This window comes from Phocoena phocoena, chromosome 12 (genome assembly GCF_963924675.1).
Source record: "Phocoena phocoena chromosome 12, mPhoPho1.1, whole genome shotgun sequence".
NCBI classification, from domain to species: domain Eukaryota; kingdom Metazoa; phylum Chordata; class Mammalia; order Artiodactyla; family Phocoenidae; genus Phocoena; species Phocoena phocoena.
The window spans coordinates 9557681-9573283 of NC_089230.1; the positions used below are offsets into that span (position 1 = coordinate 9557681).

At 47.3% G+C, this 15603-nt stretch overlaps 1 protein-coding gene across 2 annotated transcripts in view; it reads right to left on the reverse strand.

The window, feature by feature from the left end:
• Nucleotides 1-15603, reverse strand: part of ZDHHC14 (zinc finger DHHC-type palmitoyltransferase 14) — a 274764-nt gene that overhangs the window by 24758 nt on the left and 234403 nt on the right. For both annotated transcript variants that reach the window (XM_065888678.1, XM_065888679.1), the window contains exons 4-5: nucleotides 14445-14582; nucleotides 11231-11279 (exon numbers count right to left, since the gene is read on the reverse strand). In XM_065888678.1, coding sequence (XP_065744750.1) covers nucleotides 11231-11279; nucleotides 14445-14582 — 187 coding nt within the window. The remainder of the gene's footprint in view (nucleotides 1-11230; nucleotides 11280-14444; nucleotides 14583-15603) is intronic.

A 15603-nucleotide genomic window follows, 5' to 3' on the forward strand; every position in this document is an offset into this window, starting at 1 on the left:
AATTGAAAAAGACTGAAAAATGCCGGCGGGCAGGCGCCCCTCCCTTGGGTTTCCACGCAATCCCAGAAGTGCCTGCTCTGTGCCTTTCTAGGCACCTGGCCTGGCACTCCGGACAGCAGACGGTGGGGGAAGGTAAGCTTCCCATCCTCAGGGTACAGGGGTCTGCTTGCCTGTGGGGAGGTAAGCAAGGGGAGACGACCTTGCAGGGACATGGAAATAGTATTGGGCAGAATGGTGAGGGCACCTCAGTATTTGGAGAATCGTAAAAGGTGAGAGGTAAGGAACCAAAGGTTTTTAACCTTATTGGGTTCCTATGCTTTTCTCAGAAAAAATGCACATAAACACATTTTTTTCCTTATAATTTCAGGAGGCTTAAAAACGCCCCTGATGCCTCTGCATGGATACACATAGACCCTAAGTTAAAACGTCCTGATTTATTCTAATCCCTTCATTTTACAAATAGGTAAAATTTTATGTAAAATGAAGGGCTAAGGCCCAGAGTAGTCAAGCCACTTATAAAAACTCACATCGTACTTCATGGCAGAATAGAACTGGAACTTGGTCTGCAGACTTCTAGGACAGAAAGAACCCTTCCCAAGGCTCCAAGCTACGGAGTGTCACATGACAGGCCTAACTTCGGAGCCTCAAAGCTCACAACGGCAAGGCTGAGGCTGCCCGTGACATGCAACCTTGTTCATCAGTCCCACGGCCTTAGAGTCACCCCTGGGTGAAGAACTTGTCTCTGTTAATATGTCATCACCCATCTCCCCACATTCCAGCAATCAGGCTGGCGACAGACTTTTTTGCCAAGTGCCAAATCTAGATTACAGTTTATTTTTAAAAGTCTGTATTTCATGTGGGTTTCCTCGTTGACCAAAATTCCCAGATTCCAGAATGGCCAGGGAATGCCAAAGTCCAAGGCTCTGGCTCGGGTGCTTTCCGCTCTGAGCACTGGGCGTATGTGGCCAGGGTGCTGGTCACACCGCATGGTGCTGAGGGGCCTTTCTCTGTGGGCACCAGCCAGGCACCCCTGGGTCCTCCTGCATCGTATTCTGCTTTAGGTCTCTGTCTGGGGTTCTGACGTTGAAAATATAAGAAACAGATGTTGTTGGTAATCATCTCTCTTTCTTTCTTTTTCTTCCCCCTAAAAGTTACAGTAAGATAGGCAATGCTCACTTACAGGAAGAGCTTTGATGGAAGGGCAGATCTCAGTGATAGACCCTTTGTCCTCTAGATTGAGGGTCTAAATCAGCATTTAATGCTTTTAGATATTTAGGTTCGGGAACTTATCAGTATATTTTCCTCATCATTAGATGACCCTATAATCCTTAGACGGAGATAAGAAACTACAGCTTGTGCCCCTGTCATTAGAGGGTCCACCACTGTGTCTGGGGTGGAGGCTGCTGACTTCCCGATGATTTACATGACAGGACACTTTGAGAATCAAGTTTCTGGGACCTTTCAGACTGGATCATGGGACCATCATCCTTCAGTCTCTCAAATCCTTTCTCCTAAATGCTTATGTACTGGGAGATAGAGGTGTGTAGTTGTCCCAAATTAAACCTATGAAGTCACTAGAACTCCAATCAAAATTCCAACTGGAATTTTTAAAATGGAATTTGACAAAAGGACTCTCAAATTCATCAGGAAGAGGAAATGTATAAGAACAGGTGAGGAATTTTGAAAAACAACATCAGGGAGGCAGGAGCAGGAGAAGACTTTTCTCGTAAACAAAACAAGGTGAGAACAGTCTAAACAGGCCGTGGGCATGTGGGGTAAAGAAGGCATTTCAAATCAGTGGTGAAGGAATAGACCGGTGGTTCTCAAAGTGTGGCCTGTGGAACCTTAGGGTCCCCAAGATCCTTGCAGGGTATCCTACAGGTCAGAACTATTTTCCTATCATCACCAAAACATTATTTCCCAGCTTCACTCTCATCCTACCACGTGGTGGCTTCTTCTGGAGGCTGTGTGATGCGAGATGATGTCCTCATTCACTCTTATGCATTCTTGTGTTTTAAACATTTCTCAGTTTTAATTTTAAACACGGTATATAGAAATAGATATAATCTACATGAACAGAGGCTCTCTGGGGTCCTCAATAATTTTTGTTTGTTTGTTTGTTTGTTTTTGCGGTACGCGGGCCTCTCACTGTTGTGGACTCTCCCGTTGCGGAGCACAGGCTCCGGACGCGCAGGCTCAGCGGCCATGGCTCACGGGCCCAGCCGCTCCGCGGCATGTGGGATCCTCCCAGACCGGTGCACGAACCCACGTCCCCCACATCGGCAGGGGGACTCCCAACCACTGCGCCACCAGGGAAGCCCCTCAATAATTTTTAAGACTGCAAAAGAGTTCTGAGACCAAAAAGTTTGAGAACTGCCAGAATAGATTAGTAAGTGGTATCGGGACACTTCACTAAACATTTGGGAAAAATGAAGTTAGAACTTTAGCTCACAACCCACACACAAAATTCTATTACAGATCAATTACTGCGCCAAACTTAAGAAACAACATAGAAAGGTATTAGAAGAAAATAAAGGAAATATTTGCATCATTTCGGGGTGAGGATGTACGGCACAAAACCTAGGAGCCATGTAGGATGAGATTTACAGATTGAATTTGTTAATAAATTACACTTTTTTGTATAAAAGGTCAAGTTAAAAGGTAAGTGATAGGTTGGGAGAAAAATATTGGAAAAAGATAGTTATAAGATTATTATTAAGACTATATAAAGAACATGCTAATAGGAAAAGAAGAAACAGCCCAATTGAAAAATGGACAAAGAGTTTGAACTGGCACATTGAGGTGAGAAAAAACAAGGCTAACAGTCACGAAAATACGTGCAAACTGAATATCGTCCAGAAAATGGAAATTAAAACCGATTTTTCTCCCCATCAAATCAGCAAAAATCACAGCACTGACAACTCCAGTGTGGATGAAGGTGGGGAGAAATGGAGCAGGAATTGGTATAATATCTTTAGGGGACAATATGGTACATTATATTTAAACTACACTTAGCTTTTAACTCAGTGACTCCACATCTAGTTGTCAATCCTAGAGAAATGCTTACACTTGTACACAAAGAGAGACACACAAGAAAGTCCACTACCTCAGTTTCTGAGCAGTAATAAAAGAAGTCTAGATATCCATCAATAGAAGAATACACTATGGTTCATCTATACTCTGGAATTCTTTAAAACAGTTGAAAAGAGGATGATGTACATCTATGTGTTGACATGGAAACGTCTTCAGGAAATATCTAAAAATCAAATTGTAGAACAATCCAAAGAGCAGGTATGATCCCTTTAGGTAAAGCAGCCCCCCCAACTGTACATGTGTGCGTGTGTGTGTACACACACGCACACATGTATGTATTTAAACTCTGAGAGGATCGTCTGTAAAGACTCACAAAACCCGACAAGAACTCCTACAGAACGATGACGAGTCAAGAGCAACGCTTCCTTTTTACCCCGACGTTTCTATTTGAAATTTGTTACCATGAGAATACGTTCTCGTATCACTTGGGTGATTTTAAAAACCAAAAACCTCCTCTCCCACTCTGTGATCTTCTGAGATCTAACCTATGCTTTTTCTTCACAGAACTCCCGCAACCCACCTGGCCAGGGGCAGCGGGGAAGACTCTCGATTCCCTGGGTGGAGGGGTTGGGTTCTAGCTCTGGAAACGTCAGTGCGTCATTGAGCGTGAATCGGGGTCACTTAACCTCTCGGTGAGGTCCTGCTGTGAGACCTCGGGCACTTGTCCCACCTGTTTCCTGGGGGCTCCCTGAGCACCAGCGGACACCAGGATGGACAGGCCTTGAAAGCTGGGCTAGTGAAGGCCTGTCCTGCCCCCATGGATTTTCCATCGGCCCCCAGTGCCCCCTTTCTGACAGCACCCGGGCTGACTCCAAGCCTTCTACCAAATTCCACTAAAACAGAACGATGCCCACGAGGCTGGGGGTGCCTGTCGACGGTGCCTTGAAATAAGCGCAAACTGGGGGCAAAAAAGGCGTTCTGCCAAAAGCCTCCACCATGTAGAATCGGTGACCGTTCGAGGTACCAGTCGTCCTTCTCGTTCTGGGAGAGCTAAACGATGCCATAATTAGAGATGAGTGTAACCCTTTGAAATGGACGTTAATGCTGCTACACTGCAGTGACCGTTAGTGGGCAGGCGTCCCTCCCCCTGCTGGCCCTGTTCCTGAGGGGCTTCAGCTCCCTGAACCCCAGAAGTCTGCGAGGCGGGCCCGGCCATGTGGCTTCCCTGACTCTGTGTGACCAGTGACATTTCCTAAGAGGCTGGAACATTTCACTTCAGGCTCCCGGTTTTTTTCCTGCTTCCATATTTCACACAATAACCACAGAGGACCCTAAAGACAGTCCAGGCTGACGTGGAGGTTCCATGTGCGACCTCCTAGATTCTGTTTGTAAATGTAGCTCAGATCAAGCTCATTTCTCCCCAAACCAATGCTAGCTGTCTCCCTTTTCTGCTGTGCCCCTTTCCCCGGGTCACCTAGGGTTCGGACCCCCCTTCCTCCCCCTCTCCTCCCGGGTCCTATCTGACTGCAGATCTCCCCGCAGATCTGTCCTCTTGTCACCGATTTCAATTTCGGGGTCCTTCCTTTGCAAACATCTCCTCACTACCTCACTCCATTGTGTTCCATAACACAATGAGTATGCTTAAAAACAAAACAAGAACGAAAAGCAGCTTGATTATGTCATTCACCTGCCAAAAATCATGGCTGGTTCCCCGGTGTCCAGGGGGAGAAGGCCCCTCGCTCTTTCACTGGTATTCAGTGCTGTTGGGAACTGCCTCCTGGGGGCGATTGGTCGTGACCTCCAGCCCCAGTCAGGGCTCAGCCATCACAGCACCCTCCCCCATCCCCACCGTGTGTGTGTGTGTGTGTCTGTAAGAGTATCCGGGTGCTGACACCATTAGGGCTCCCGGCGCCCACCCTGCTAACCTTGCAGAGTGAAAGAGTGAACACAAGCCTGGCTCCAGCCCTCCAGACGGCCTGCTCTCCCCTACACACCATACACACCCGCCACGCCTCTCCCCTCCGTGTCCCTGTTAGAACTCCACCTTTCCAGGCCCTGTGCAAATGCCACCTGCCGCCTGTGGAAGCCTCCTGACTTCCCTGCAGGAGATGCAGCCTCCTTTTGGACCCTACTCCTACCTCCAGTGCATGCTATGGCATTTTTATGTCACTTAAGACTTATTCTGCTTGTAGGAACCAGAGTCAGAGCTCAGATCCTGGCATCCACAGATGCTCGTTGAGAAGAGTGAGTCACCCCGTCCTTCATTGCTCCTCTGGCCTCTGGTTGATGTGCTTTGAAGCTCAAGGCTGACGGATCGTTCTAGACTTTGTAACCCTGGCACGTTTTGGGCAGGTGGTGGGCATTCAGTATAATGATTTTGAAGGAAGCAGAGGCTGAGTGGACCTCCTTCTTTGGACCTGCCTGGCTGGGTGGACTGAAGACCCAGTGCCACCCTTTTTGGAGAAGATTCTCCTTTTGTCTCTTTCCCCGGGGAAGGCCAGGGGGGCCTTTGAAAGCCCGGGCAGCCACCCCACTTCTCACTGAACCCCAGAAGCCCGCACCCCGCTGCCCGTGCTTCTCTGATGCAGAGATGAAAGGAAAGAAATGGCCACAGTCACGGGGAGCCAGTCCAGGAAACGGGAGGTGGAGAAGGGGCAGGAAGAAGAGGATGAAGGATGGTCCAGGGGCTCTGAGGCTGGACGTGCTCTTGCCAAGGGTGACCCTGGTGGTCGAACGTCCTTCCTCTTCCCCACCACAGCCCAGGAAGGGCCTGCTCAGTGCCCACAAGTGAGCCAGAGCCAGTCGTTCTACCCACAGCCAATTATGACGTTTCCCGCCGCCCCTGCCCGCTCCTTCTCACCTGTGTCTCCTTCCCACCTCCTCCCGGAAAGTCAGTAGAAGGGAAGACATCATAAAGATCAGGGCAGAGGGCTTCCCTGGTGGCGCAGTGGTTGAGGATCCGCCTGCTGATTCAGGGGACACAGGTTCGTGCCCCGGTCTGGGAAGATCCCACATGCCGCAGAGCGGCTGGGCCCATGAGCCATGGCCGCTGAGCCTGCGCGTCTGGAGCCTGTTCTCCACGATGGGAGAGGCCACAACAGTGAGAGCCCGCGTACCGCAAAAAAAAAAAAAAAAAAAAAAAAGATCAGAGCAGAAATAAAAGAAATAGAAATGAAGAAAACAATGGCAAAGATCAATGAAGCTAAAAGCTGGTTCTTTGAGAAGATAAACAAAATTGATAACCCTTTAGCCAGACTCATCAAGAACAAAAGGGAGAGGACTCAGATCAATAAAATTAGAAACGAAAAAGAAGTTCTAACCGACACCGCAGGAATACAAAAGATCATGAGAGACTACTACAAGCAGCTCTATGCCAATGAAATGGACAACCTGGAAGAAATGGACAAATTCTTAGAAAGGTACAACCTTCTAAGACTGAACCAGGAAGACATAGAAAATATGAACAGACCAATCACAATTAATGAAATTGAAACTGTGATTAAAAATCTTCCAACAAACAGAAGTCCAGGACCAGATGGCTGGTCACAGGCGAATTGTATCAAACATTTAGAGAAGAGCTAACACTCAATCCTCCTCAAATTCTTCCACGCTGGAACTAGACACCATCCCCTGGACACCTGGCTCACTTCCTGAATGAGCTGGTTGATGCCTTTCTCCTATAAAGTCCTGCTGGTTGCATGTGGGCCTGATGAAGAGCTTTTTACTTTAGCAATGTTCCCATCATTCATGGCAGTATTTCTGATAAGGAGTCCTGGCTAATTAGGCATTTTTGTTTCTAATCTCTCTCATTTCATCAACAACACCTTTTTGAGTTGGATATTTTGCAGATTAAATCCACGGTGAGAAACCTTTGCCTGTGCCCCCATTTGTCATCAAAATATTTTTGTATTATTGTCAGGAGATCAGATTGGAGGCTACTGAAGCATTTTAAATATATTTTCTTGCTCGAGAACACTCCGCAGGGGTCACTTGCAAAGGCTGCCCTGGACTTTCCTGGGCTTGGGCAATTCAGCCAGAAAACCTCCTCTTGTTTTAAGAACTTGGTACTTTGCAGATTCTTGCACAGACTGCAGGTCCGGAGCGGACGAGCCGTGGGCAGCACTGCCATCATCAGAGGATGGCTCCTGTGAGTGTGAAACGTCACACATCAGTCTCATCCATCATAAATCGACCACCTCAAAAGCGACTCCCAAACTCTTAGGGCCTCAGCAGCGCAAGGGAGCTTAGAGCTACCTAGTTTAATATTTATCTGATGCTAGAATCTCCTACCATCCTGACCAGCAGGATGCATCCTCTTTCGGAGTGCCACTGTCCCTGTGACCTGTCCTCCCCAGGCCATACCATTCCTGAGCAGCCCCCGTGGTTAGCGCACCTATCTCGGGAGCTAAAAGCCACCCCTTAGAAGTTTCCACCCGGCTATCTCCATGGAGCCTCCAAAGCCACACAGGCGTCCAGAGGAAAAGCAGGAGCCAGAAATAGCAGCCTGATGGGACCCAACCTTACTTATCACGCATATGTTATCCCTTGTAACCAGAACTCATTGTTTCAAAAATATATCACAACCCAGTAGAAACTAAAGCATACTTTTTCTTCTGGAATATGAATTTATGATAAAGCATCAGAACTCAGCACTTCTTAATAGACTCACTCAATAAGAGGGCATCTTCCCCAAAGCATGTATTTAAACAGAAAACACATGGCCAGAACAGACTGCCTTAGGTCTTCACACCATTGACTGGGGAGAGGCACACACAAAATGTTTCTGTGCTTTGTAATTAAAAACCCAGCACTGGGCTTCCCTGGTGGCGCAGTGGTTGAGAGTCCGCCTGCCGATGCAGGGTACACGGGTTCGTGCCCCGGTCCGGAAAGATCCCACATGCGGTGGAGCGGCTGGGCCCGTGAGCCATGGCCGCTGAGCCTGCGCGTCCGGAGCCTGTGCTCCACAACGGGAGAGGCCACAACAGTGAGAGGCCCGCATACCGCAAAAAACAACAACAACAAAAAAACCCCCAGCACTTTGCTTTCCTACAGGTGTGTCTGGCATTCCTGAAATTCTCCACTACTTCCAAAAAAAAATAAAGAAGATCCGGGTTGGGAGCGTCGCTCCTCCCTCCCTATCGGCAGCTTTTCTTCACGTTCCTCCCGCGCCTTGCTCTTGGTTCTGCTTTTTTCCGAGAGAGAAATGGAGTGGTTTTATCAGAGGGTCTCTATGTTGCTGGGCAGCTCCTTGGGATATTTTGGCTTCAGCTTTAGGTCACCTTTTTCCAGGCAGGAGCCCAGCCTGACACTGGATCAGGAGGTGCCACAAAACTAAGTGGGGACCCAGTCAGCAGGAGTAAAGTTAGATAATAACTTCATCTATTAAATTGTGAAGGGTTGGCTAATTCAACAAGGACCTCATGGGGCATTCTGTTAGCATTTTCAACCTGAACTCAGGGCAGGAGATATATGTGTGTGTGCATGTATTCTTCTATATGTGTATGTATACACACACACATATATACATACATGTGCATACATGTATGTATATATACACATACACACATATACATATATATGTATATGTATATTTATGTGTATGTGTATATATATTATATATATATATTTTAAAGCCCATCCATTTTTGTCTCCCATCCCCTCTCTCCTAGATTAACAGAAAGGGCAGAAAGGGAAGGGAGGGAATTCACAGTCAACTCAAGAAGTGACCTGGTGACGTCTAGTGAGCTTCCTGGATGGGTTCAGAGAGAGATCCTCTCAAACCCACCTGCACCTCAGTGCCTGATTCCTGGGTACATCCTACCTGAAGGCCTGTGGGGTTGACAGGACAATGGCCTCCCCAAAGATGCCCTAATCCCTAGCAGCTGTGAATACATTATCCACATGGCAAAGGGGAGTCTGTAGATTGAAGGTCATTGGTCTTGAGATGGGGAGATTTTCCTGAATGGTCTGGATGCGGCCACTCTTCAAAAGCAGAGAGGCTTTCTGGCCGAGGGCAGAGAGATGAGCGTTAGAGGCAGGGGGGACTCAGAGCCTGAGAGGGATTTGATCCCCTATTGCTGGCCTTGAAGAGAAAGGGAGGAGTCAGGGAACGGAGCAAGTAGAGGGGCCCTCAGCCCTACACCCCATGAGTTTAGTCAACTACCTGAATGAGCCGGAAGGGGATTCTCCCCTGAGACTTCAGATAAGAATCCAGGCTGGCGACACCTTGGTTTCAGCCTGGGACCCAGCGAAGAAATCAGCCGAGCCTACTGGACTTCTGACCTACAGAACCGGGTGATAATAAATTTATGTTGCTTTAAGCCTCGTTTTTTGTGGCTATTTGTTACGACAGCCACAGGAAGCTAATAGAGCCGGCACGTGCCAGAGCAGTGCTGGGGAAGGCCCTGGCCCGGATGTGCCAGGGTGCCCTGCAGCCGTGTCTGGAGGCTGTAAGGGGCCTGACATGCGCTCAGAGCAGGTTGTGTTGCCACAGCTGCAGCTGCCAAGCTTCTGAATGTGGAGGACATGCCTGGGTAACACCTGTAAAAGGGAAAAATGCCTGGCTGTTTGTTGAGAGGCTCAGCCCTGGATATGGCAGCACTGTTTGGAAAGGCAGTGGCTGAGATTCTTAGGAGCTTTCAAGAACCGCGCCATAGGAGAAACTACGCGGGCCTCTCACTGTTGCGGCCTCTCCCGCCATGGAGCACAGGCTCCGGACGCGCAGGCTCAGCGGCCATGGCTCACGGGCCCAGCCGCTCCGCGGCATGTGGGATCTTCCCGGACCGGGGCACGAACCCGTGTCCCCTGCATCGGCAGGCGGACTCTCAACCACTGCGCCACCAGGGAAGCCCAGGAGAAACTCTTTACCTCTACCTGAGAATGATATTTCAAGGGAAGATAAGTTAACATTTGCTCTGAACCAAGTAAGAGCATTTCTCTCCTTCGTCCGCTTTCCACACGAACAGCACAGTTTGCACACTGCTGAAACACACTGTCGCTCCTTCTCTCAGCAGCGTCTGTCTACTCCCCTTACTGGGGAGCGCAATGCTATTGATTACACAGACTATAAGCACAGCCAAGCCAGGTGCACGAGCAGACGCGTGCTCTAGAGGACGTTCTGGCAGAGCTGCCCGTCGCGTACATTGCCACACATCGTCCAGCACGGGCCCATGGCCTCAGGAAAGGCACAGGTGCCTGGGACCGGGGAGGGGAGATGGCTAAGCCTGCCACACTCTTGAGGCTTCAGAAAGCATTCCAGCTGGCAGCCCAGACCTCAATGCCGGTTCTGAGCTGCATTCATAAAACTTAACAAGACTAGCATGTTTTCATGATGGAACTGATTTCCTGAAAGACTTAGACGAGCCTCTTCTTCAGGGAAGAAAAGACAAGGCTTGGCTGTAAGCTATGCCAAAGCAACATGCCTTGAAAACCAAAGGACACAGAGAAGCGATGATGGTGGAGGATGGTTACCCCTGGCAGGGTTGGGGAGGGAAACGAAGGAGGCATTTCCCATGGGACCTGCTTTTAGCAGCCACCGATGCTGAGAATTTCATTCCCAGCAAAACCTTTCCTTCTGGCCAACTTCTAGCTAACTCTAGCTTCCCAGATCATTAACAGAAGACAGGACATACCTGTGAAATGTACTCTCCAAGAGCCTCTGTACATCTTCATCTGTCCCTGTCCCCTTTTTAAGAGATTAGCAGCTGACTACAGAATCTGTAGTAGCCGCCAAAATTCTGTGCTGCCCATGAACACAGAGGGTCTGAGGATCCCCATGTGGTGACTGCACCAAGACGGGACCCACACAGGGGCGTCTGTAAATATTCTGTAGGGACCACCCACTGATCAAAATGTAGTCAGTTGGAACTCAGCCTGACTTCTCCCCAGACCAACCTGATGTAACGCAAATCAGTGTGGGTTTCTGGGGGTGGGCAAGAATTCACACTTAGTTTTCTAGTGAAAGAGCACTTCAATTTAAACAAGGCTAAATGAGTCACTTGGACGTTCAAGCATTCAGAGGCTGTTACTCACACAAGTGAGTATTCGGGAGTTCTTTGGATACTTTACAGAAGAAAAGGGAACACGATTTATGAAAAGGAAAGAAAGCCAAGGCACCAGATGAAGAGGTTATTGAGTAGACGGCCAGTCCAATACTTAACACGTTAGCATTGTAAAAAACAACAGCCAGAAAGGATATCTTGCAGGACTGTCCTTAAGAGCATTTAGGAATCCTGCTTGCTGTGAACCTGTGGGAATGAAAGCAGAATTTAGTATTCAAACATCACCTCCAGAAAACAGCCTTCAGGCTGAAAGCTCTCTCATCTACATAAAAATAATGGGTGTCTAAAGAGCAATTGAATAATTACATTTTGTCGTTCTGTAGAACCCAGTGCACTGATCAGAGACTGAGATTCCACTGAAGTTATTCAACGAGAAAGTGGCAGATTCATAAGCAGAGCCAACATCTGCAGGATATTTCTTCAATAAAAGCAGATGGATGTCTGCATACTTTCCCGTAAATTATAGTTCTGATTACTCCTTTGTTTTCCTCCTTTTAATGGGAAAACAGAATACTGTATGCTATTTTTTTCTCTTCTTTTATGAAACACTGTTTTCCCAAAGTTTGTTAACTTTTGACCCTGGGCATCTTGTAAACCAGGCTACGCATAAAAGATGTCTTTCTCTGCATCCCAGAGTAAACAAACTCACAAAGCTGAAGTTTATGACTGATTCCTTCTGGGTTTGAGACATATTAATATGTACTGTCTGCACAAGAAAACACTTCTTCAGGGCCTGAGTAAAGATGCATCTGACAGGAAGCGATTTGTATTTTATGTATTGGTGTTAAATGCTTTTTAAAAAGAAAAGCCCCCATGGAGGAGCTCTTGGTGGTCCCACCTTGGGGTGGCGAGGCTGGGTCCACGTGTTCTGGGGACATAATCTGGCCCTGGGATGGCTGTGAGATAAGCAGGGAGGACGGATGCCATGGGACCGGTTCTAGAGCATTCCGTGGCCTTGTCTGCTGGTCCTCGAGCTCCCATCCCCTCTGTGCCCACTGGCCACCGCGGGAGCACGAGGATGTACCGTTTGCTAGGATGCCAACCAGTGGGAGAGCTAACGAGGAAGGGTGTTCTTTTCCATCCCTGCTAGGCCAGGAGGGTGAAGCCAGCACGTGGACAGATCTTAGAGCAGACATAATCTTGAGGCAAAAGGAGGGACGAAAAGAAATGATTTCTCTTTCCCTACTGAACCCAAATTGCATCGCTTTCCCAGACTCGGCTTCCAGATGTCACCTTCCCAGCCATCTCTGTGACCGCGGGCTTCCTCCCCAGCCACCCCTCGCTGTCCTGTGTCCCCTCTCAGAGCCCACTTCCCAGCAGGGAGGACTCAGGGGACAGTCCCCCCGCTGCTCTCTGCCTTTGCCAAGGCTTCCAGAATCTTAGAGGGATCACGGAGCCTCGTAAAACCTCTTGCCCTTCCCGAGAGCAAATGGGGGGTCAGGTGGGCTTGTTCAGTGGGGGCTGTAGTGAGGATGCAGAAGCAGGGGAGAGGAAAACCTTTATCTGCTTCTGTCCAAAACAGTCGGGTCACTTGCAGGCAGGTAAGTTCAGAATGCTATTTTGTGGAAGACCGGATTACCGGTACATCAGCATAAACTACAACAAGCTCCATTTTGCCGAAACCAGGGTGAGTAAAACTTTAGAGGAGATGAAAAATGCCACTGTGGTGGCAGGCGTCGCTGTCTGTGCCTCTGTGTGTGCGTGTGCGTGTGTGCGCGTGTGTTTGTGTTCCCAGAGCTTATGTGCGAGGCTGAGCAAGTGAAAACTGCTTGATATCCGGAATGTAGGGGCAAGGCCAAAAATGAATGTGACTATAGACAGATAGGTAGATAGGCATTTTGAAGTCGCTAAAGATGCTATAAGATGTAATGTTAAATATACATATATATTTAAGATATAAGATGTTAAAGACTATTTTTCAGTGCCATAAATATGCTGGAGTATCAGTACTTCTGTCTTCTTCTACAGTCTATTAACACATACACAGGACCCTAGTTACACTTTTGCCGTTTTGAGACTCTGAAAATAGAACAGGTGCCTCGGCAGAGCTGCGGCATCCTTCCCAGGTGGTGTGGAAGGGGTCTCTAATCAACGTTAATCCTCTTCTCCCCATCCCACCAAGTTATGGCTCTCAATCACGTATTACAAATTTGTGTCACATTCAGATAAAAGGACTTCAGTCAGAAAGAATGGGAACAAGGATTTTAAATGCCTAAGAAAATTTGGGATAGGCCATTCATGTCCAAAATTGACCAATATTTAAAAAGAACTAATGTTAAACTTTCCATACCCTCCGCTTCCCCCAGCCCCCGTACAAACCCCACCAAGAGAGCAGCGGGGAGAATGTGCATGTCTAAGTTCAGCCTTAGCACACTGTGGTTTCAGCACTGCTGCAGGGAAGCAAGTGAGGTGTGTGTCCAGATACTTCCGGAAACATTCCAGAGAGAGGCTCTGTACTTGCTAATGGGTGGGTGTACTTCAGGAATGTGGACAGAGGCCATGCTGGTCTTTAACGTTGCTAATGGAACTGTAATGGAAGTTTAAGGCTCACGTTAAAGCCAAGTGGCTTCCTTCTCATCACTTCCTAATACAGGAAAGTGAGAGGCCAGGAAATGGAAGAAATTCAAAATTATGACCTTAGGAAGGGTAATGAAAAATGCCATTTGCTCAGGCAAATATATATTAAAGTCATGTATATCTACACTTCATTTTTAATAAAGTCGCTTCCTTCATATGCCAGGGGTAGCTTGCCAATGTTCTGGCAGGTAATTAAACATCTTATCAAACATACATCTTTAACATTTATAGATATGTGTGTAAGAAAGCTCAGTCTTTATCCCCATTTTTTCTTTTTTAGGGAGGGTGACTATTCCTGCTTAAGTAGATATCACGTTAAAAAAAAATTGTTCAATTTTTTTTGTTGTTTTGTTGTTGTTGTTTTTTCTGTTGTCCAATGGGTATCATTACAGCACATTATCCTTTGTGAAAACATGGGAGTAATTTTTCCCGGGGATCCATTAGCAGAAGAGAAAGTGAAGTCATGAGGGTGGAATAGGGACCATGTATCAAGGAGAAGGTCTTCTAAGTGAAAGAGTCTGATCCAGGGGTGCCCCTGGCAGCTGCTGTGGGAAGGATGGGGATGGGGGGTGGGAGGGAGAGAGGCAGGGTGACAAGGCTGGGAGGGAGGTGAGAAACAAAAGGCAGGCTGGAAGCGAGGAGGGGGCTAGGGAGAAGGGGAAAGAGAAGAAAGAGAGAGCCCGGAATGACCAAAATATTAAATCAAAATTAAATCAGAAAACTAAAGTCAGGCAAATGGTTACATACGTAATCTGATTTCGCCAGCATACTTACGAAGAATGACGTGGGTGATAACGAATGCAAATATAAAGACTGTCAGAAAAGACAGAGATAAAATAAACATATAAAAAAATCTGTAGTTTCTTTTCCCCACACAGTTGCCTACCCAGGGACAATGGTGATCAAATCGTTCTGAAATGAGAGGCAGAAAAAAGAAAATGGAAATCAATTAATAAAATGTCTTTTTACTTGAGGGAGCTCCCCCCCATATTCTAATAATATAACAAAATGGTATCATTGTATGTACGTACTTCCAAATTCACCACTCAGAGAAATGCTTACCGTTAAGACATTTCAAGAACATAATTATTCTTTCAACAGGGCTTAGCTGTTTTGAAAAAACAAAACGTGTGCATTCTATTCTCATTACAATAGAAAAGCAAAGATTTCCCTCTTTTGTACGAAAAAGCTCTTTGGTTCACAGAACAATCTTCCTTTAAGATGGTACCAACACTCTTGATGGTAATTGCTGGGCTGGGCTGGGCTGGTCTGGGCTGGGCTGGGGCTCAGTCTTTCATGGGTGTGTGGTACTGACTGACCATCTTTCATGGTAAGTGGCCAAGACAGAGGCCACTAGGAGCCTGGGACAGGACAGAGGGACAGTCTCTTGTTCTCCCATCCCAGTTATAGCCGTTTTCTAAAAAATGTCTCTGCTATTTCAATAGTCGTAGAAGAATTGATAGCATTTTAAAAATGATCTATGATCTTCAAATAATGTAATACACCTGATCTTTTAGTTCACAATTCTCAGCTTCCTTACCTGTAAGACAAGGATATTGTATAGTCTTGTGGGGTTAAATACCATCTGGGAAAGTATTTAAAAAAAAACAGTACGTGGTGCTTTAAGGTTTGTCAAGAGATGTCAGGTACATCAATACATTTGGCCCCGAAACATTCCTATGAGGAAAATGATGCTGCTGCCCTATTTTACAGATGAGCAAACTGAGGCCTAGAAGGGAGACTGCCTGCAGGGGCCATACAGTTCAGGGGCAGTGGAACTAGCATTGAGGCCAGGTCTTTCTCGGGGCTGATTCTGTCTTCCCAACGCACAGGCTGCCTTGAGCACTTGGTAAATGACTGAGCACTGGCTTTGGGCATTTTTATACTGTTATCCCAAACCTGTGTCGCCTCACCTTGGGGATTTCACACAAAG